The sequence below is a fragment of the Ailuropoda melanoleuca genome, chromosome 13 (genome assembly GCF_002007445.2).
Source record: "Ailuropoda melanoleuca isolate Jingjing chromosome 13, ASM200744v2, whole genome shotgun sequence".
NCBI lineage: Eukaryota > Metazoa > Chordata > Mammalia > Carnivora > Ursidae > Ailuropoda > Ailuropoda melanoleuca.
In genome coordinates, this window is record NC_048230.1 from 32,003,530 (window position 1) to 32,026,470 (window position 22,941).

A 22,941-nucleotide genomic window follows, 5' to 3' on the forward strand; every position below is an offset into this window, starting at 1 on the left:
CGGAGCAGCTCAGAGCCCCACAGCAGAGCTCTTGACGTGAGAGCTTGGGGAGATGCACCTGCCGAGACCCTTTTAAAAATATCAAGCCTCCCGGCAAGCTGATTGGTCCTTTTAACCCATAATTCATAAGAGAATCAATGCAGTGCATGCACAGCGCCAGATGGCAGGAGAACAGAGTCGTCCTGGGCGGGGAGCTGGGTCTGGGTGCGTCACCGTGGAACACTCCGCGAGGAGTTTTTATCGGTTGAACCCCTAAACCACTTAACTAAGGTCAAACAAATGAATTTTAGCATTTGGGTATTAAGTCCAACTATGAAATGCAAAACTCTTAAGCAAATTAGCAGATGCTGTTATTTTTTGAGTCAAAGACTTAGGTTATTTTCATATCAGAATGGTAACCTGCCAGAGGCTGGCAGTGCACTTGGTTTGGCCAGGCAGCCAGGGGGAGGGGACCCTGATGGGACAGGTCAACTCTAGGCTGGTCAGGTCTTTTCCTGCGGCAGGGGTTTGGGACTGATAATCGCCTTGTGATATCAGATGGCTGGTTCTCCAAGCCCTGGAGGTGCGGTGTCTCCAGTTAAAATCAGGAGTACCTCTGGCCTGGAGCATTTTCAGAGTTGTCACCAAAATCTTTCTTGGCTAGAAGTCCATCTTGAGATCAGGTTCTGCTCACCCTACACAGGTGGCCCATTAATCCTAGTAGAGCCTTAGCAATTAAGCGAGGTTTCTCATTCTTCCTGGCTGGCTTCCTATTGTGCCTCACAACTGAGGTTATCCTAAATCCCTTCGCTTCTCGAGAGCCCCTGGGCTTCCGTCTTCCTCCCCTGCAGCGGGTAACTTTGACTCATACTTTCGTAAGACCATGGGATAGAACTACCCAGAACTTCCCTCTCCTCCATTGCAGATCCGCTTATTTCTTTATGCTGCTTCTTATTCTTTGTGAATCAAAGAAAGACGTTGTTTTACGTTATGTCACGAGAACTGAGACATAGGGGGCAGCAGACCAGGGCTCAAATCGGAGAGGTATGGACTTGAGCAAATTATTTTGCATTCCCAGCCCCAGTTTCCTGGCAACAGAACGGGGACCACGCTTCTCTACTCTATAGGAGCATTGAGAAGATCAGTGAGATCACTGGGGTAAACCCCAGCACCGTGCCTGACACATAGCGGATGCACAGCTTAATGTATTTGTAAGTCTCTTCTCTGGAAACCTGTTTCATTAATTATTTGCATTTTCTCCTGGTTTCCTTCCTGCAGCCTAAAAAATATCATGAAAAGTGTCATATTCCTAAAAAACAAGTATCAAGTTCCTTCAGTGATATTCCTTTCTTCATCTACAATTAATCGCACTTCTCCTTGTGTCCACAGTCTACCTCTATTAAAAGAGTAGCCCGTGGGACGCCTGGGTGACTCAGCGGGTTAAGCGTCTGCCTTCGACTCAGGTCATGATCCCGGGGTCCTGGGATCGAGCCCCGTGTCGGGCTCCTTGCTCAGCGGGGAGTCTGCTTCTCCCTCAGCCTGCTGCTCCCCCTGCTTGTGCTCTCACTGACAAATAAAATAAAAAAAAAATAAAAAAAAAAGAGTAGCCCATGCTTGCTGTCTGTACTTTTCCACCTCCCGCTTTTCTCAACCAGAGCAATAGGGTATGGAGATGACTGAGTGCCAAAGAATTGTCAAACCAGCATCACTTCCCTGTCCACACCCTGAGGGAACTCTCTGCAGTGTTCAGTATAAGCCAAGAACTCTGACTTCCTGAAAAGCAGTTCCTTCTCCACCTTCCTTTCCTTCCTCTACCCCTTCAATGGAGGGGTCCCCTAGGTTCTGCCCTCTGCCCTATTTTCTTGCTCTGAACCCTCTCCCCTGGTGATCTCACCTGCCCCTCACTTTTCTGCAACAATGTTCTAGCTGACATCTCTAACTCCACCTGCTCTTCTCACATCTCCAGTGGCCCACCAGCCATCCCCAACAAGGGTCCTACAGGCATCCAAACTGAAAGGTCCATACTGAATTCAAATGTTCTCCTGCCCCGTTCGAGCTTCTGAGGACTACCATAATGAATTGCTATGAGCGGTGCGGCTGAACACTCACGGTTCTGGAGGACAGAAGTCTAAAATCAAGGTGCTGACAGTGTTGTGCTCCCTCTGAAGGGTCCAGGGAGAACCCGTCCCTGCCTCTTCCAGCTTCCGGTGGCCCCAGGTGTTCCTTGATTTGAGGTTGCATCCCTCCAAGCTCTTCCTGTGTCTTCATATCACCTTCTTTTCCCTAGGTGTCCTCTTTTTATATGACACCAGTCACTGGATTTAGGCCCACCCTATACCTAGTTAGGACTTCATCTCGCGTCTCAAGGTCTGTAACTAATTACATCTTTGAAGACCCTATTTCCAAAAAGGTCACATTCTAAAGTTCCAGTGGACATGAATTTTGAGGGGACACTATTCAAAACACTACACTCACCCATCACATCCAATGAATGCCCAAATCCTGCTGGCTCAGCTTCCCTCCTTAAAGGTAATACCTAGAGTCCTCTGTTATCTGTCCCTAACTTTCTTAATGACTCTGCCCTATATTCCTCCCGTAGTCAGTCCCTGAAGACCACTCGCCATTCCCTGGAACACGTCTGGCTGTCATGTTTTTTTTTCTGCCCACAGTTCTCTCAGCCTGAAGTCTCCTTCCTAAATCTTATCCACAGACCATCTCAAATCCCAAGTCAGAATGATGATCTCACGTGTGCAGGTAGCATTCTGTTTTTACCATTGTCACACACTTATCTCCTTTCCTATCTCCACGATGAGCTGACTATGTGTCTGGCTCACCAGACAGAAGATAAGCTGCAACATTTCCCTCAGGAGGAGTCCTCCCCACTCCCTGCTGACTGCCACAGTCACCCAGCCATTCAGGCCTTAAAGCTTCTCCTTCAGCTCTGCTTTCTGTGACGAAGGGCTTTGCTCCAGCTAGGAATACACCATCTCACCTGGTCACTCCAACTATCTCAAAGGGAGCACCGCACCTTCCAACCCTGGACTTTCTCAAAACATGTGCTATCTCCTAAACATTCTGACACATTTCCATCAAGGAGGGGGATTCCGTATCACTGGAGGGATTGTCAGGAGTGTGGGAGCAGAAAAAAGAATGGGGAACCTTGACATAACCAACTGGAACGTGTCTCTCCTGAAGGGAGACATCAGGAGTGTCACCCATTGGCTAAAACTGGAAGGCGGCAAGGGGTTCAGGAGACTCCTATGCTCTCCATGGCACGGTCATTTGGGAGCAGTGAACCCTTAAAGTCCCATTTGGCCCATGACGACATGAAGGAAAGACTAAAACACTCACAGCAGACAGAATTCTCAGGGGGGCCCCCCAAGACTCCCAGCCCTTGGGAGATACACCTTGCCCGATCCCTCCCCTAAAGTGTGGGCAAGACCGGGGAGAATAATGGGATACTAGCCCCTTTGATTAGATTACCAAGGTGATCAGATGATGTTACATTATATAAGACTTCTTTTTTGAAGAAGCAGAGATTCTGGCTGCTTGGAAGAAGTAAGCACCCACATGGTGAGACAGCGATGAGGCTAGAGCCAGGGAAGCTTCCAGAAGCTGAGAAAGACCCTTGGAGGCCAGCCAACTAGAAAAATCGGACTTTAGTCTTACAACAGCAACGAACCGAAAGCCGCCAACCAGGGAGCCTGGAAGAGGACCCTGAGGCTCAGATGAGAATGGAGTCCAGCCTACTGAGCCAGGACCTAGCTAACTTGGGCCCAGTAGACACTGAGATAATACAATTGTGTCTGAAGTTGCTAAGTCTATGGAAAATTTGTTATGCAGCGATAGAAAAACTAGTAACAACACCTAACCTCAAGAATCCAACCACTGCTGCCCTTTCACATCACCCGTCTGGCTTTCGTCTGCGTGAAAAAAGACTCCCATGGGAGTCTGAATAGGTCTCAGGAAAACGGGGGACTCTGTGCTCTTCTACCTTAGGAGCTCCAGCTCATGTCAACGGCTTTGTCAATGACCACTGCTTACGGCCCAGGGTGATGTCTGCCAGGAACCGAGGGCACTAAGCTTGCCACGAGTGGGCATCCAGACAGAGCAGGACCCGCCTAGCCCACAGGAAGCAAGAATACAGTAGAAAGGATTCAGGTTTTGGAGTGAAACAGATGTCAGTTCAAACCCCAGCTGCTTTTCTCACATACTGTGTGACTCCGAGGAAATTCCTCAGTTCCGCTAAGCCTTAGTATTCTCACCCATAAAATGGACATGGTACCAACCACATCACTGTGGGGTGAAGATGAAATGATCTAGCGAAGGGCCAGGCAGCATCTGGAGTAACAGTTACCCAGCCCACTGCACCCCTCCCCACGGAATCCCACAGGCTCTGTGGGAAGGAAAAGGCTGGGGGGGGGGGCGGAGATCCTGCCTGGCGTTGGCGCACGGACACATGGGGAGGCTGTGGACTTGTGGGAGTGGTGGAAACAAGAGGACACCTGACGGGTCCTTCCCAAGACGTGGACGGTGGCCATGCCACAGAGCAGGTGTGCGCTCTCCTGGCCTCACTCTGCTGCCTGCCCCGCTGTGTGGTACAAGGTATGTCGGATCGTCCAGCTCCATCCTCTCCCTGTCCTCCTTTTCCCTGAAGGCCTGGCCACTCCTGCTTCTGTGCAGGGGGCCTGCTCCCCTGACCTCTTCCCTGCTCTCTTCGACCCCCTGTCAACTTCAGGCAGGGAAACAGGAACACTATCAGGATCCCTGGGGACTCTCTTCTTTCCTGGATGTAAAAGGCTTTAAGCCCGCTCGCTCACTCAGCCTTTTTACAAAAACCGAGGCTCAGACAAGTTGAGAAACAGCATCAAAAAAACAGTATCTGGGAGCCCCAGGGGTCCCCTGAGATGACCCTGCTTACAGGCGGAAGATTAGGGCAGTGACTCCAGAGCGCCAAGATGAGGCAGGGAGAGAGGCAATAATGTGCCCTAATCCCCTGGAGCCTGGGGGACCTCATGAGTCACGTCAGCCCCTCCCTACTCTCCTTCTTCCCCTGGGCCCATTCGAGATCTGGAATCTTCTTTCTCATGAAAAATCTCTCTCTCTCTCTCTCTCTCTTCTTGCCTAGAAAAGCAGCTTGGCCAGGAGAATCATAATAGAAATTCACTTTATTATATGCAGGGTTTGTTTGGCCCCTAACCCCCTAAAAATAGTAGCAGTGTCATGGAGAAACCAGAGAAATGAGGCAAAGCACTCCTGTCATCTCCTCTTTGATTTCCTAGCTTAGATCCTCCAGGGCCACAAGAGTCTCACTAGGGCTGCTATCATCTGCTCTGGCTACAACCAGCTTCTTTTGTACCCAGTATCTGTGCATCTTTAATCTGCCTTCCAGCCCCAGTGACGGCCACAGCCACCACTGGGTACCTGTGAAATCTCTAGCACCCAAAGCCGAATGTGCAGGAGAAGCACAGAAACGTGTGTACTTGTATCTCTGGGAAGTGATGAGAGACTCTGCAGCCAGAAAAAGAAAGCCAGGAAAAACAAGTTAAGTACCCGGGCTTCTGCAAGAATAATTTCCAGACCAAGCACTCCCGGGTTCAGTGTCGGGAAAGGAGAGCAGCCGATGCAAAACTGCACGACAGGGCTGGATTTTCAATTCACTACAGACATGCTTTGCAAAAATGAAAGAGCTATTTTTAGTCCGGTGATTGATTAGGGTTGCTATGGCAATAAGAAACACTTACGAGAAGAAAACTAAAGGTAAGCAAGTCTTAAAGAGAAAGGGGCAAGCCCATGGGAATTTCATAGTTTCTGGGTGTGGTGCTGGAAGCCCTTTCTGCAGGCCCCGCCCGTGCATGGGAAGAGGGGACAGTGGCTGCAGAGACCGGGGCTGGGGAGTTGAGTCTGAGGCTCTCCAGGGGCTGCACGGCAGAGGCGTGCAGCGGCAAGACTTCTGGAAGTATGAGCACCGCTCACGACGAGGGGCACCGCTCACGATGAGGAGCACCGCTCACGACGAGGGGCACCATTATGGGCATGCCATCCTCCCTCAGCCCCCAGAGCATGATGAAAACCAGAAGCTAAAAGCGTATTGATCCCGACCTACATCAGTTTACAAAGTAAAGTAAAAATCACATTCTCTCTCACAGATTTCTAAAACTTTCTTAATGATGCCTCGTCTGGTGGGCTCGTTAAAAATGAACTCCAGGCCCCTAGACTGATGACTTGCCCTCAGAAAGTCGGTGGAGCCCCCGGAGCCCATGCCTGAAGCCAGGACTTGATTGTTCTGTTCTGTTCTTTCTTTCTTTTTTAAAAGATTTTACTTATTTATTTGAGAGAGAGTGAGAGAGAGCACAAACAAGGAGGAGGGGCAGAGGGAGAGGGAGAAGGAGAAGGAGAAGCGGGCTCCACACTGAGCAGGGAGCCTGACGAGGGGTCGATCCCAAGACCCTGGAATCGTGACTTAAGCCAGAGGCAGACACTTAACCGACTGAGCCACCCAGGCGCCCCTGTTCTTTTCTCTTTTAAACAGCTTTATTCACATCCCAGATTATTTACCATCTTAAGTCTATAGGCCAGTGGTTCTTAGTATATTCACAGAGCTGTGCAACCATTAACACAATCTAATTTTAGAATATTTTCTTAATCCCAAGAAAAAGCCCCATACCCATAAGCACTCACTCCTCATTCCCACCTCCCCATGACCCTATACCCTAAGCAACCACTAATCTAACTTTCTAACTCTCTGATTTGTCTCTTCTGGACATTTCATATAAGTGAAATCATATCATATGTGGTATATTGTGTCTGGATTCTCTGACTTAGCATCCTTTTTACAGCAGAGTAGTACTCCATTGTATGGATATACATTTATCCATTCATCAGCTAATGGACATTTGGTTCTACTTTGGGGCTATTACTGGTAATGGTGCCATGGACATTCCTGCCAAGTTTTTGCGTAGACATATGTTTTCATTTCTCTGGGATATATACCTAGAGTAAGACTGCTGGGTCATTTGGTAACGTTACGTTTAACCTCTTGAGGAACTGGCAGGTGGTTTTCCAAACTGACGGCACCATTTTACATTCCCACCAGTAGGGTATGAGGGTTCTAGGTTTTCCACATCCTTCCCAACATTTATTACTGCCCAGGTGTTTCTTTTTTTCTTTACCTTCTTCTTTTTATTTCTTTATTTTTTTAATTAGGCTCCACACCCAGCATGGAACCCAACATGTGGCTTGAACTAACTATCCTAAGATCAAGACCTGGGCTGAGTTCAAGAGTCAGATGTTTAACTGACAGAGCCACCTGGGTGTTTCGTAACCCAGGGAAGTTTTGGTGTATCTTTGGGTCAAAATGATGATGCAAAGGAACCACAGTCAAAATTCTTCATGTCCAGTCTGAGACAGACATGACGCAACACTGAGGTCATGATGACAACAGTATGGAACCCTTCCAAGTATTATATATATAACAATTCATTCTTAACTCTTAACCCTCACACAACTATAGGAGAGATGTACTATTATTACTCTCATTTTACAGAGAAGAAACAAAGGCATGGGAAGCTCACTTACATCATCGGCCCAAATCACATCACATGTACATGATGGAGCTGAGATTCAGCTCAAGCTGTCTGGCTTGGAAGTTCACGCTCATGACCCTACATCCTGCGGCCTCTTGAGCGTTAGGTAATCACATGAGGGTTTCTAGTGGAGTTGAGGGCTCAGTCACGGGTGATGGTGACAAAGGCACAGGCTTTGCTTCTCAGTGTGTCCTGTGGCCACTGAGAGGAGAGCAAATACGGCTGCGGGCATCAGCCAAATGATAGATGTGCCCTGCTTCAAACGAGCCCGAAGAAGGAAAAAACCAGTTTACTCGAAAGATACACTGGGGAAATAATTATTCATTTAAGAAATTCACAGTGGTATTCCTTTAAATGCCAAAATATCCTAGTACCCTTCAAATACAATCATTTTCAAAAACTGATTTTAAATATGATGACTTAAGTTAATTCCTGCTGTGAAATGCATTCAAAACCCTGCTCAGGACTCAAGGAAGGGCATAAGCTCCCAGGTGTAAAAAATATTACGAAATGAAAAAATGTTCATTACTGCACTGTTGGTCCTATAAGACACAGAAGCAACCCAAAGTCCACCAGTAGAGGGTTGGTTAAGTACATTATGGAGAACGGTAAAGCCTTTAAAAAGCAAAGTATGGAGTGCTTGGCTGGCTCAGTCGGTAGAGCGTGTGACTCTTGATCTCCAGACTGTGAGCCTGAGGCCCGCAGTGGGTATAGAGATTACCGAAAAATAAAATCTTAAAGGGGTGCCTGGGTGGCTCAGTCGGTTGAGCATCGGGACTCTCAGTTTTGGCTCAGGTCATGATGTCAGGGTCATGAGACTGAGTCCTGCATAAGGCTCCTCGCTCAGCGGGGAATCCGCTCACGATTCTCCCTCCCTCTCAGTCTCCCTCCCCCTCCCCCAGCTTGTGGTCAATCTCTCCAAATAAATTAACTAAATCTTGAAAAATAATAATAAAATAAAATCTTTAAAAAAAAGCAAAGTGTAAAACGGGATGATCCAGTTTTATAAAAAGGAAAGAAAAGCATGTTTAAAAAAGCACATTAGGGCAAAAATACACAAGGCAAGAAACAACAATTGTTGGAGAGGATGTGGAGAAAGGGGATCCCTCCTACATTGTTGGTGGGAATGCAAGTTGGTACAGCCACTTTGGAAAACAGCGTGGAGGTCCCTTAAAAAGTTAAAAATTGAGCTACCCTATGACCCAGCCATTGCACTACTGGGTATTTACCCCAAAGATACAGACGTAGTGAAGAGAAGGGCCATATGCACCCCGATGTTCATAGCAGCTCTGTCCACAATAGCTAAATCGTGGAAGGAGCCGAGATGCCCTTCAACAGATGACTGGATTAAGAAGATGTGGTCCATACATACAATGGAATATTACTCAGCTATCAGAAAGAACGAATTCTCAACATTTGCTGCAACATGGACGGCACTGGAGGAGATAATGCTAAGTGAAATAAGTCAAGCAGAGAAAGACAATTATCATATGATTTCTCTCATCTATGGAACATAAGAACTAGGAAGATCGGTAGGGGAAGAAAGGGATAAAGAAGGGGGGTAATCAGAAGGGGGAGTGAAACATGAGAGACTATGGACTATGAGAAACAAACTGAGGGCCTCAGAGGGGAGGGGGTTGGGGGAATGGGATAGACCGGTGATGGGTAGTAAGGAGGGCACGTATTGCATGGTGCACTGGGTGTTATACGCAACTAATGAATCATCGAACTTTACATCGGAAACCGAGGATGTACTGTATGGTGACTAACATAATATAATAAAAAAACATTAAAAAAAAAAAAGCACATTAGTATATGCACAGAGAACACAGAAACAGACACCAAAATATTCTCATGGAGGACAGCAGTAGACATCATGAGGTCCTTTTGTTTTCCATGATATACATTTTTATAATGCCTGTATTTTATAATAAACATCTACTTTTTCAGTAAGCAGAAAACAAATTCAAATCCAATAAAAAAGTAAATAAACACATCAAAGAGGTCCCCAAGTAACTGTATGGGATGTAATGGAAGTCACAAGCTATTCTAAAAATTCTCTTAATTTTAGTCCACTTTAACTTAAAGGGGAGCATATTATAAAGAGCATGGTTGAGAAGATGGAGGAGATGTAAGTGAGGGAAGTTTGGGAAATCAGTTTTTCAAGTCTCATCCATCACACTTGTTCATAGAGTTCCAGGATGAGGAAGGATCTGAGAGGGGATACGGTTCTCTAGTTCAAACTGCTTTTTAAATGGCACCAGAGTTCTTTCTCCAAATAAAGTGTTACGCAGAGACGTGATGGCTGGTGAGGCATATCCATGGAACCTCCTGGATAGAGACAAGCAAAGTTTGAAAAACCAATAACTGACCTGAATAATTTAACATTTTATTCCTGGTTATCAGCCAGAATCCTTCCATGTCTGAGGACAAACTTTTCAAGGAGGCTTGGAAACAAGAATGTTAAATGGAAGAGCTGAGAAGCTGGCTTGGCATACATGAAGAATTTATAGGCTTTCCAGAGATAATTTTCTTTTAACTCTTCTCTGGAACTCAGTGCATTCCTTTCTGGCCATCTTGCTCTGTCTCCATGCACACGTGTCCTCTGCTATCAATGGACATTAACTTGATATAGACTTGACCTTCTCTCTAATGGAATTCCCCTGAAGACATTGATTCTTTGGTACTATATTCTATATTATCATATTAAATGTACTCCAAGGCCATACAGGGTATTTGAGCTTGAGCTGGGATTATTAATAAAAATGAACCTGCAAATGTTTCCAACTTTCACCAACAAGAGACTTACATCCAGAACGTTCCACAGGGCTAGTGTGATCAAGTCTAGAATTTAGGATTTGCTCTTTTCGGACTCTGAGGCTATAGCCTGTGCTATTTGTAAAATAGTAGACTATGGGGGGGGGTCAATCTGTATGTAGCGGCAGTTGGGAGACACCTAGATCTTAAAGTACCTTCCAACTTCCTTTATTCTTCATCAGGACATTTTATCCTTCCAATTTGACAGAAATTTATATGGGAGAGAGAGAGGGTGGGGGGAGGGGCAGAGGGAGAAGCAGACTCCCCACTGGGCGCAGAGCCCAGCTCGATCCTGGGACCCAGGAATCATGACCTGAGCTGAAGGGAGACGCTTAACCAACTGAGCTACACAGGCGCCCCCACACACCAATTTCAAGAAGGTCTATATCCAGGTGTCCCTCCCATCTACTCAGAATCTTAGTCACCAGGCAGAGAAAGATGCATAGGAAGTAAGGCGAGATATTTGGGTTCCATTGGGTTCTTGGGTTCCAAGGGCTGTGTATGACTTTATACATAGATACAGGGTGGGTGGCAATGGCAATAGGGTAATTGGGAAAAAACTGCAAAGATAGTTCCAGAAAAGTGAGAAGAGGAACCCAGGTGGAGGGAGGGGGGGGGAAGGAGGAGGAAAAGAAGGGAAAGAAGAAGAAGAAGGAGGAGGAGGAGAAGGAGAAAAAGAAGAGGAGGAGGAGAAGAGGAGACGGTGGCGAAGGAATTACTTTAAAGCAAAGAGAAGGAGAAAGGGACTGCATGTAAATAATAGAGATGAGGATAAATCAGAGTGACTTCCCTAATATATGCTGCATAGGAAGAAAAAGGTGGCCAAGAGCAGTGCGACCTGAAAGAGAAGTGGGGGAGGAGGAGAGGAAGGGAGCCTGTGGAGGTGGAGCCTGGAGACACAGCAGGAAAACATCTGCTTGCATTCCAGCCCACACCAAGGAAATGAATGTCAGCCTCTCCCAGGCTCCCCGGCAGCCTGCGCCCTACACTGAGGCTCTGTTCATTCATTAGTTCATTCATCGCTGGAGCCTCTTCCGTCCTCTGACAAGCTGAGTAACAGCATCTCACAGGAGAAGCAAGGCCAGGACGGAGAGGCAGCGAAGACGCGAATGAAAATATGTTTTCTCAATGGGGCAAGGTTTGCCGCTGGTGCCTCTCTGAACATCAAGCAGGGAAACTAAATTCGGGTTCCTGCAGTCTAAAGCTGGACCTGTCAAGAAGAAATAAGGCATCCTCCGATGCCTGTGAATGCTGATAGCTGCACATAATAAAGGGAAGACAGGGATTTAAAGAGACAGGCAGAACGCATCCAATGAAAAAGAATTACACATAAATAACAGAGATGGGAACACATCATAAGGGCTCCCCAAACGCATAGGTTGGCATACAGCTGGGTAGGAAACTTTCAGATTACAAGCCTTCTCAGTTAAAAACTATAAGCACCACCCCTCTGAACCAAACTGGGCAAATTCCTTACCTAAAAATGTATTTTAAAAAATACCCACTCTTAAAAATAAGAGCAATGTTAAAATTCTGAACTGAAAAGACAGTTACATCCTTGTGGCTAGCACATAGTTCAGACCACCTCAGTGACGAGAAGATCAAACACAGGCACGCAATTCTGCTTTCATTTGATTTCATTGCTGAAATTTACCATTTCAGCATATTCATAGTTACAGGCAATTTATTGTATTTTTATGCAACGGAATCTGCCCCACAAAGTCTGTCCAGTTGGATTATACTTATCTCCCCAACATCAACTGAACACAATTCCATAGGTATTAATGAACCGGAGGAAAGAAAACCGATTTTCAGTGCCACAAGTGCAAAACAGAAAACAAAGAAGAGAGGAAGACTCCATTATACAAGTATTTCTTTTCCTCTGATGGCTGCTCTTTGTAAAGTTGTTCAGAGAGGTGTTTTTAAAAAATGCAGACAATTTCCAAATGCTCAAGTTATGGTAGCGAAGCCCATTTTATCTCCTGCCCTCTCCCCCCAAGATGGCTGAATTAATTCTCTTTGAAGTACAAAGAATAGCTTGGGAACAGCTAGAGGAAATGTAAAGGGGATACACCAGCCAGAAAACACAGCTCATTGCAGACTCTTGCTTCACAGACACATACAGACTGTGTTGCTGGGATGGGGAGACAAGTTCAAGTCCTGCACAAGGACCACGGCACATCCGAGAATAAGCTGTTTTGCAACTGTTCTCCCCCCACCCCTGCCAAACGACCAGTTCATTTCTTAAATGGAAACAAATCTGATGCCTGATCTCACGGTCATCTCGGTAGACTGCTGCCTTTGTTGTGTGGTCTCATAGCACTGACTTTGAAAAGACATTTACAGGTTATTACTGTTGGGAGCCCTTCAAACCACTGGAATTTGAGTAACAGTAATCATTATGCAATGTATTAACCCACTGAAATTTTAGAGCAAACAACATTTCCTGAAATAGAATTGACCCACTGACCTATTTTGTGGGTGCATAATGGCTCTAACCCGGAGAGAAGCTTCTGGCATTCCCCTAAGTTTTAGAAGGCTGTCCTTGCAAAATCCAAGGTCCCAAGGACAAGTTAAGTGTGGGAAGTGCTGCAGCTCCCTTTTTGAAGATTCACAACATACGGCAGAATTGTAAAGGCTCTGAGAAGTCCTGCAATAACAAAAATCTGTGCAGCTCTGCATGACCCACTGCTTCCCTGCTTAAGTGGCTGTGCACCATTTAATGGTAGGTATAAATGGTTTTAGACTGTCTCCATCTAAATTCTCTTGACCCCTGAAGATTTCTGAACTTGGCCATTCTGATTCTATTTATGACACCAGCCTAATGCCATGACCTCTGTCTCCATTGACTTCAATTATCTGTCTTTGGGAGGGTCCACCTCTGGCCTGTGGCTAATTGCTGCCTTGCTCCTCAGAGCCCCCCAACTGGAAGACTGTTTCTTTGACCTGTCCCTACCAGGTCCCAGTCCACATGGCCTCATTTCTAAAGGGACACTGCTCTGCCCACCACCTACTGCCCACCACAATTATGTTCTGCCCTGGATACTCAGGGTTAATTGTGATGTGGAGATAGAAGTTATTCCCTAACTCACTCCCATCCCTACCCCTGTCTCCAGGACTTCAAAGAAGGAATACTTAGGGACCATCATTCTCTTAGCTTACATAGTAGTTGAAATGGCCAGATTGTCCTCTCATTTCCAAACAAACAAGACAAATCCTAGAGATCTGGTATTTTCTCTGTACTTATACCTTTTCCTTGTTACGTAATTCAGTGGTTTCTATTACCCTTGGCTGGGACTTAGTGGAAGGTGGGAGAGGGGGAGCTCAAGAAGGCTTGACAGGCATGGGGGTCATCGGTCTGCACACACAGCACCCATCAGCTCTTTCAATTATCAGGGACCTGACGAGGCCAAGATTTCAAGTGAAATCCTACCCAGAACCGTCAGTTGCTTTCAGAAATGTACCTAGATCTCCCTGTTGTCACTCCTGGGAAGATGACCCGAGTTCACCCTGGGTGGCTGATGAGACAGTCTCAACTGTGGGCAGGCTTGATTCTTTTCCCTGGCTGGACTGATCCAACCCTGAACGACCCCATCTCTCACTGTGGCTCAGCACCTTTCGAGGTACTCAGACAAGAGTCATCTCCTTCTCCCTGCTCTGTTACAATTTACCTTCTCTACCTCTTTCAGCAAAATAAGTACGACACTGGGGAACACCGGATAGGCCACTACTACCTCTGCTCCTTGGGTAACAGCAACCATTCTCACTAACACAAACATGCTTCCCATATGTCATTGTTCCTTCCGTGGATTCTTATTAAAAGATATTTTGGTGGAGGGGCAGCTGGCTGGCTCTGTCGGTAGAGCATGTGATTCTTGATCTCGGGGTTGTGAGTTCGAACCCCATGCTGGCTGTAGAGATTACTTTAAAAAAAAAAAAAAGATCTTAAAAAAAATAAGTAAAAAAAAAAAAAAAAAGATATTTTGGTGGAACAGGATGGCCATGGTCCCCAAATATAATGTAGCAACTGTATATCTAGGTCACTGCTGTCAACTTCACTATAGCTTACATTTTCAAATTCTTACAATTAAGAAAAAACTTGTTTCCTCTTTATGACTCCCAAGGCTGAGCTGATGCTGCTGAGCTATGTTCACAGTCCAGCGTTGCTTTTTTTTTAGCTCTAGAAAAACAAAATTAGTGACTTTGGAAGGCAGCCAGTCTCTTCGGGCACCTTCCTTTGTGACTTTACAAACTATAGAAGAACGGCAGGTTTTAAAGAACTGGGAAGATAGTCTGTCCTCTGGAAAACTGTCGTGTGACTCTTTGTCGACTGTGTAATTAAGATTTTTTTCCCCCTATAGCCAAGCTAAAGATATTTTTTCCACTTCCTGGGCAAATGGCATCTCCACATAATTCTAACCACAAAGTCATACACGGTGATGAAAAGCTTTTACGTTTTGATAACTGTGATCATGTTGAAGCCCTAGATGACCCTAAATAGAAAGTTCTCTTGTCTGGGTTTTGTCACAAATGAGGGCAGCCTGAGGTCTCAGTAACAGGCTGGACGGTCAGATACAAGTCTGAGGGATCCTAGGAATAGATGAACACTGCTCTGGGCTAATCCTATGAGAAGAGACAGCTGTCTAGAGTCTTCAGAGCCCCTCTGCCTCCCTGGAGGGCAGGGAGGCCAGGGTAGAGTGACCCCAATGGAGAGTCAGGTACTGGAGAAGTTTTGTTGTGGGCAAAATTTTGGGCACAGACAGGAAATATGGGCTTGAAATGACATCAAGAAGAGGTATTTAATATTAAAGGATTAGAGGACAGAGGGGCCAATGGAAAAGCATTTCAAATGGGGGGGGGATGAAGACAATTGAAAGCATCTGTCACAAATCCAGAGAACAGACCCCGTAGTCAGAGAGGAGAGTGGGCTCTTCCGCCCAAGCTGTCTTGGGCAGAGAGCGTGAGAACTCAGCCGAGTCCAAGGCAAGGGGAGGGGGGTGGCTTCCGAGTGACCACTGCAGGCCTGACAGAGTGCACCTGCAGCCCGAGGGACCAACCCAGACTCCCAGGCACTGGGAAGGCGGAAAGAAAAACTGTGCTATGTTTAGGATGGGAAATCAAAGTGAACTAGCCGGGAATAATGTTGCTTCCCTGCGGAGAATGAAATACAGACCTTGCTTGACATTCAAAGCCACCAGGACCTGACCTCCAAGTGTCCAGGATCCAGCAACGGCACTAGGCCACTGGCCCTGGAGAGAGCACGCTCTGGACTGGACTGCATCCCCCGCCCCATACGGAGAAGTTGAAGTCCTGAGCCCCCAGTGTGATGGTATTGGAAGGTGGGGCCTTGGGGAGGGGATTCGCTTTAGATGCGGTCATGAGGGTGGGGCCCTCAGGATGGGATGACTGCCCTCATGAGAAGAGATCAGAGGGTTTGCTTTCCATTTCTCCTAGTTCTATCAGGACATGGGAGGAGGAGGGCTTTCTCCAGGAACCGAATCAGAGGATATCCTTGATCTTGGATTTCGCTGCCTCCAGAGCTGAGCGAAGTCAATGTCTGTTGTTTAAGACAACCCCGTGCATGGTGTTTTTTCCTTCCACCCAGGCGCCCCCACCGTGTTTTATTAATACAGCCCAAACTAAGAGCAGGCGTCTGCAGGTTCACCACCCCTACGGCCCTGCTCAAATCCCACCTTCTCCAGGAAATCTTCCCTATTTACTCCAGGGAGAATTTCTCCTTTCTACAGTGCTCTGGGCTTCAACCATAACACTTAGCACAGATCTTCCAGGAAATACTGACAGTTGTGAATTCATCTGCTCTCACCTAATCTTCCCCAACTCTGCCCTCTTCAATCCACTTCACTTCCTGAGCCAAACCTACCTGAGGCAGGAAGTACGTACGTTGTTCTGACAGGTCATTTGATTTGCCTTAGTGTTAACATGGCATGTTCACGTCAGGACAAGTTCCTGGGTTATACATTCCTTCTCTTCCTTTCCCTTTGGTCCAGCAATGTGCCCTTGTTCTTACACCCTAATTATTGAACTTGAGTCTCCGAGACCAGTTCTGCCCCCTTACTACCCCTCCTCCCCTAGGGTTGCCAGAAAAAAACCACAAGAGGAGTAATCCTTCACTAAAAGTCTCTTCTATGCAGTATAGTAAAAACTATTTGCTATCAGTCTGAAAATTCAAGTTTAATAGGACATTCGGCATTTTTACTTGCTAAAGCTGGCAACTTTATCACTCCCAAATCTCATGATCAAGTTACCTGTGAAAGATGGCTGTGTCCTGTTCTTACCTGGACACCTTCTTGAGGACTAGAGCCCTGTCCCTGAAGCTCAGGGCCCCTGTCCAGGGCCCTTCCTGTCACACTGCAATTGCTTGTCTGGCTGGAGTGGCCAGGGCCCTTCATTCTACCCGCTGGTATGCATTTCTGCTGTCAGCCCCACTCTGAGCTCATCTAGTTCTGTGAGCAGGTCTGGTGCCAGCCTGCCCTCTGAGCTGAATGATGGTCTGTCCCATCTTGCCTCCAGAAACCCCTATGCCTTGCTGGTAGCTGCCACTGGAATGTCTAGCTCTTTCCCACAGGACTATGACTCCCCAAAGGGCAGGGGCTATTACTTGAGGCAACCTGCTCCCAGGATGTGTTACATTGTCGGTGCTTAATAAATGGCAGTTAACCTAAAACTGAAGGATGGTGTTACTTACAGGTTGAATTAGGTGTATGCCCCTCCCCCACATCCCCCCCAGTGTCCAGATATATGTTGAAGTCCTATCTCCAGTTCCTCAGAATGGGATCTGATTTGGAATTAAGGTTGTTGCAGATGGAATTATTATTATTTTTAAAGATTTTATTTATTTATTTATTTGACAGAGGGAGAGGCAGTGAGAGAGGGAACACAAGCAGGGGGAGTGGGAGAGGGAGAAGCAGGATTCCGGCTGAGCAGGGAGCCCGATGAAGGACTTGAATCCAGAACGCTGGGATCATGACCTGAGCCAAAGGCAGACACTTAACGACTGAGCCACCCAGGTGCCCCTGCAGATGGAATTATTTAAAAATGAAGATGAGGTCATACTGGAATCAGGCAGGTCCTTAATCCGATAGGACTGGTGTCCCCGTAAGAAGAGGAGATACGGCAAGGAAGATGCCATGTGAAGACAGACAGAGATTATAGTGATGCAGTCACCAGCCAAAGAACACCTGGGGCCACCAGGAGCCTGGAAGAGGCAAAGCATTCCTCCCCTTCAGGCTCCAGAAGGGGCCCAGCCCTGCCAACAATGGATTCAGACTTCCAAGCTTCCAGGACTGTGAGACAATGAGCTCCTGACATTTCATGGCACTTTGTTTCGGCAGCCCTAAAACATGACCCCAGGACCGCATTAGGGAGGAACTGACAAAAAATAAAAACAAGAAAAATAAGGGCCTAGAAGCGATCAAGGAATATTTGGAGTCAAACAGAAGGGGGTGAGTAGGAGACAATACAACAATAGCTAAGTTCCTTACGATCGGTCCCAACGTTTTCTCCAACAGAAATAAAAAAACATGTCCCTTTGAAAGTCCGAGCTGTGTGATTAGAACTACAGGAGTCCTGTGGAGTGGAGGCTAGACAGAAGGAAAGACCACGACCCCTGAGAAATCCTCCATCGCCTGCACAGGAGACCAAGTTCAGGGTAACAGAGGCGGGCCGGAAAGCCTTCCACAGGAGGGCTGCCTTAGGAGCTGTGGCCCGGAGGGGACGGCTTTGTCGGGAGCTACGGTTTTCATTCTGTTGCATTCTGTTTTCAGAACTTCAGTACTATAATACCTATTCTTAAAAAATGAACACAATGTCAAACATTTTTCAGACTCCATTTCTCCGTTAATCACCCCCACATTCCATGGTACTATCCTTGGCTTATGGGGAATAAGAGCCATCAGTTTTGGGTCAAGTCAAGGTGACCCAATTCTGAGGCTCATCGGGCAAATAACTGGCTTTGCATAGTTGTAGGGATATGAATTCTCTTGTCCCTGTAACTACTGATTACATTTCAAATGAAAACTCCATGTACAAGCTTTCAGAGAAGTAGGAACTGGGGATAACATCAGGAATCAATCAAATCAAATCATATCCTAGACAATTAGTGCTATCCAGTCTAATAACTGGAGCCCAGTCTGCTTTGAAGGACATCAAGATCTATTCCCATTTACTTGCCCACAGAACTCCCACTGTAATGATGGCATTTTCCAGCACTGCACAATAAATAATACCAGTGAACACGTCCTGAGCATTTACCACGAGCCAAGGACTAGGCTAAGATTTCATGTGGATTACTTAGTATAATCCTCATTTCGCCCTTATGAGATAGTTACTACATTTCCCCACTTACAGATGATGAAGTAAAGGTTTAAAGGGAAGTAATTTGCACAACTGTTAATAGCAGCAGGATTCAAAAGGTACCAGTGTGTTCCTCTTAGAGACTGTGCAATTGCTAGAAGCCGTGGAACTGGGGATAGTGTTGCCTGCCTTGTACAGGCAACATGTTAACAGTTGTATACATCAGGGGCTGGCAAACTATAGCCTGGGGCCAAATTTGGCCTGCTGCCTGGAGAAACTCCACCAGGCCAGTATCTTTACATATGGTCTATGGCTGCTTTCGCAGTGACAGAAGTTGGCCCAAAAAGCAGAAAATATTTAGCATATGACCCTTTACAGAAAAAGTCTTTTATTTATTTATTTTTTTGAGTAGGCTCCACACCCAGCATGCAGCCCAGTGTGGGGCTCGAACTCATGACCCTGAGATTAACAATTGGGACGCTTAAGCAACTGAACTACCCAGGTGCCTCCAGAAAAAGTCTCTTTTAGATCACTGGCTCCTACTAATGGCTCCACGAAAGAGGGTTTATTCCAACTTTAGAGATGAAGAAACTGGTTCCAAGAACTTTAACTGCTTACTTCGAAAATGTAAAATTTGTATTTTGCCATAGAATTGCCTTTTTTTTTCTTTTTCAAAGTTATGGACATTAAGGAGGAAATGCTATATATATTCCTCTCATCTCATAAAAGAAGACATTTTAATATCCAAGAATGGGGGGTGTAATTTATTCTCCTTACAGGAAACTTTAAGTGAAATAAATTTAATTTTATGCACGACTTGGAACACTATTCCTATTTTCTTCATTTTGCAAAAGGCAGGTGGGAACATGGTCATGGACTAGCACGAGTTCAAGAACTGGCAACTGGGGGTTCACTTGCTTAAGAACTCTCGGCAGTACGTGGCAGAGCCAGAGCTATAGGAGGACACTCAGGCCTGACTCCAAAGCCAGTGACCCTTCTACTCTGTCACTGAGATGATCTGTCTTTGCCTCAGGCATTCCTCTTGCCATTCAAGAACTCTTTATTGAGCACCCACTGTGTGCAGGGTACCAGACTCATGCCAAGGACACGACGAATCACTTTCCTCCATTTCTCTCTCACCACCTCTCTTTCCTTTGGCTGCTTTGATTAAGACCAAAAACTCGTTAACCATTGTCTTGTTATGACAACCTGACCTGCTGGCCGTTGAGGAAAATGATCCACATGAAAATACCACAATGCAGTGATACTCTAGGGTCTCTTTTTTTAGTGTTAAGTACTGACTCCTCGAGGCCCTTAGGATAGGAAGAAATTAAATGATTTTTATCAAGTCACCAAGACTGTCCAATTCAGAGCTCAGAGGAAAATAATCTCAATGAGGGGCGAATGGCTGGCCCCATCAACAGAGGAGGCAACTCTTGATCCTGGGGTTGTGAGTTCAAGCCCCACACTGGGTATAGAGATTACTTAAATTTAAAAAAAGTTTTTTTTGTTTTTTGTTTTTGTTTTTTTTTAATCTGAATGATCGTCTTTCTAGTTACAAGGTCCTCTGATAAGTGGTCAGGTCACAGCCTATAGGTAGAAACCCTGTCTTCCAACAGTAGCTACTATCATCACTTTAATAAAACCATGTTTCTAGAAACTCTTCTATTACAGTGAACAATCACAAGTAGAGCAGTCAAGCTATTTAAAAATACAAGCAAAAGTTAATTATGTAAAGTGACTATCAAGGCATTTTAAATTAACATTCATATTCTTGAACAAATGAGAACATGCCAGTGAGTGCATTATATATAACTATGTAATAGCCTACATTTAAATATTTCTGATTCTGAATTATTCCTCTATTTTTTTTATTACATGGATAAGATGAGAAGCGCCCGGGAAGTTCCAATTACTCCACTGATCTTAAGCTGAATATTTAAAAATGATTAAATGAAACTTACTGTGTATTCTGGTCCCAGATGTTCATTTGGACAAGAGAGAAAAGAAAAAAGAGACAAAATGATGATTTAGAGCATGCTTATATGCAATATAAAACCACAGAACTAACAAATACTGGTGAATTATATTAAAAATATGTTAAAGAAACATTTCAAAAATTGAACTTTCATAAATATCTCCATATTTGCTCTTGAAACTCTTTCAGATGATACTTCTGTGGCTGGGCAGATAAGGACTGTAAGACAAGATTCAATTAGCCTATAGGTTTGTGGCTAATTAAAAACCAAAGAGCTGGCATTATAAAGGCAGAATTAAAGACTAATAATTCCAGTGGAGCATTTCATTAACCACAAAGGAAATCTTTTAATGGAAAAGCAGCTTTTATAACCAAGAAGAAGAGCTTGTTACGACAACATTCAAGTGGGATCTTGAATTTTCACATTTGAGGGTAAGAACCAAACCTTCCAGATTTGGGGCCACAGTTTCTAGGTCAGTATCAGCACAGCATTTATTACTTGTGAGACGGAGGGTGAGCTTAAAATTATCATATTATCCCACTGCACAGGAAGTAGTTTGGGGCAGAGAGAGCCAATAGCACTTTTTACATAAATTATAGTCAAGGTTTGGGGGTGAGAGTAGGGCTCTTGGGGGAAGGGGTTGTAAAATAAACCAAAAGACACAATTTGTTTATAAATAAACCCCATCCCCAGATTACCTGGGGACTACTGAGGAAACAGGGAGAAATAAGGATAATGAAAATTCTAGACGTATCACTGAAAAGAGTTTCACCCGCCTTCTCCATAAGCTATTTACCACAATCACTTTATTTATTTATGTTTTGAAACGATTTTATTTATTTATTTGACAGAAAGAGACAGCGAGAGAGGGAACACAAGCAAGGGGGGTGGGAGAGGAAGAAGCAGGCTTCTCGCCAAACAGGGAGCACGATGCAGCGCTCGATCCCAGGAACGAGCCAACGAGCCGAACGAAGGCAGAGGCTTAAAGGCTGAGCCACCCAGGCGCCCCACCACAATCACTTTAAAAAGGAAGATGGAATGGTTGATCTTAATTCCTACCAGTCCCTCCCCCCACCCCTCGCTAGGAAGAGCAGTGATCTAAAAGGATGAAGGCAAAGGGGATGGGCAGATACTACAGGGCTCTCCCAAGCGCCTGCTTGGATAATAAACCCTAAATCAGTGAAATCTCGCTACTACTAGGTCCTATTGCTACATGTAGCATATAGGTTATAAAAAGGACTTACCTGTAATTGTGTAGGGATAATAGTTCCAAGCCTTTTCCGTAACATAAAAGATTTTGGGAACAACAGCTCTAGCCCAGCTAGGCAGTTTGCTAAGAGGAAAGAAACAGAGAAAGAAGAAAAAAAAAAAAAGACCATTAGAAAGAGTCTGCCCAGAGCCTCATGTGTTCCCCACACCTTCCTGGATAAACCCCTAGAGAAAGCAGTGGCGCTCCTGGGCAGCCCTTCTCTCCACAAGTCATCCCTTCCCCACCCCTCTGGTCTTTGCCAGAGGTCACCATTCTCTGTGCATATTCATATGCTCTTAAAATGTGGAAGGCAGCCTGGTGGTGGTGGTGGTGGGGGGTGTTCATAGGATTGTTAGCCTCTCCTCTTTGATTTGATTTACAAGACATGAGATTTCAGCACCTGGCAGGTACCCTGTTGGGAGGGTTTGGCCAGCCTGGCCTAGGAGTCATACGGCATAAGTGGTAGGATAGGATGTTTAAGCCCCAACATGGAGGGGAAAGAAGCAAAATGGTAGAGCCAGGCATCAGCTTAACAAACCGCAAGAGTGAGGTTTTCAAAATGAACTAAACCAACAGACAGTAACAACTGTAGAGATGTGAAGAATAATAAAATACAGTCCCTCGATGACAGCAGTCCTTTGACCTGTGTCCCCCACCAAAGATCTATCCGTCCTAACTCCTGGTACCTGCGAATCGACCCTTATTTGAAAAGCAAGACTTGTGAGGATGTAATTAAGGACCTCAAGGTGGAATCCCCTTTGGATTTAGGGTGTAGGCCCTCACCCCAGGGACTCGTGTCCTCCTGAGAAAGAGGAGAGGGAGCTCTGGAGACAGAGACACACACAGGGGGAAGCCATGTGAAGACAGAGGCAGATGCTGCAGTGATGCCGCCAGCAGGCTAGGAGCGCCAGGGATGCCGCGGACACCAGAAGCCAAGAGGGAGGGCATGGACCGGCTTCTCCGTCCAAGCCCCGGCAAGGAGCCAACACCGCCGACACCTTGATTTCAGACTTCTGGC

General features: G+C 45.8%; 1 protein-coding gene across 10 annotated transcripts in view; it reads right to left on the reverse strand.

Annotated features, from left to right (window-relative positions):
- PITPNC1 (phosphatidylinositol transfer protein cytoplasmic 1) overlaps positions 1 to 22,941 on the reverse strand; it is a 237,959-nt gene that overhangs the window by 86,214 nt on the left and 128,804 nt on the right. For 6 of the 10 annotated variants that reach the window (XM_034641400.1, XM_034641402.1, XM_019805305.2 and 3 more), the window contains 2 exons: positions 21,919 to 22,007; positions 20,660 to 20,667 (listed from right to left, as the gene is read on the reverse strand). In XM_034641400.1, coding sequence (XP_034497291.1) covers positions 20,660 to 20,667; positions 21,919 to 22,007 — 97 coding nt within the window. The remainder of the gene's footprint in view (positions 1 to 20,659; positions 20,668 to 21,918; positions 22,008 to 22,941) is intronic. The other 4 variants (XM_034641403.1, XM_034641405.1, XM_034641404.1 and 1 more) reach the window with 1 other exon arrangement.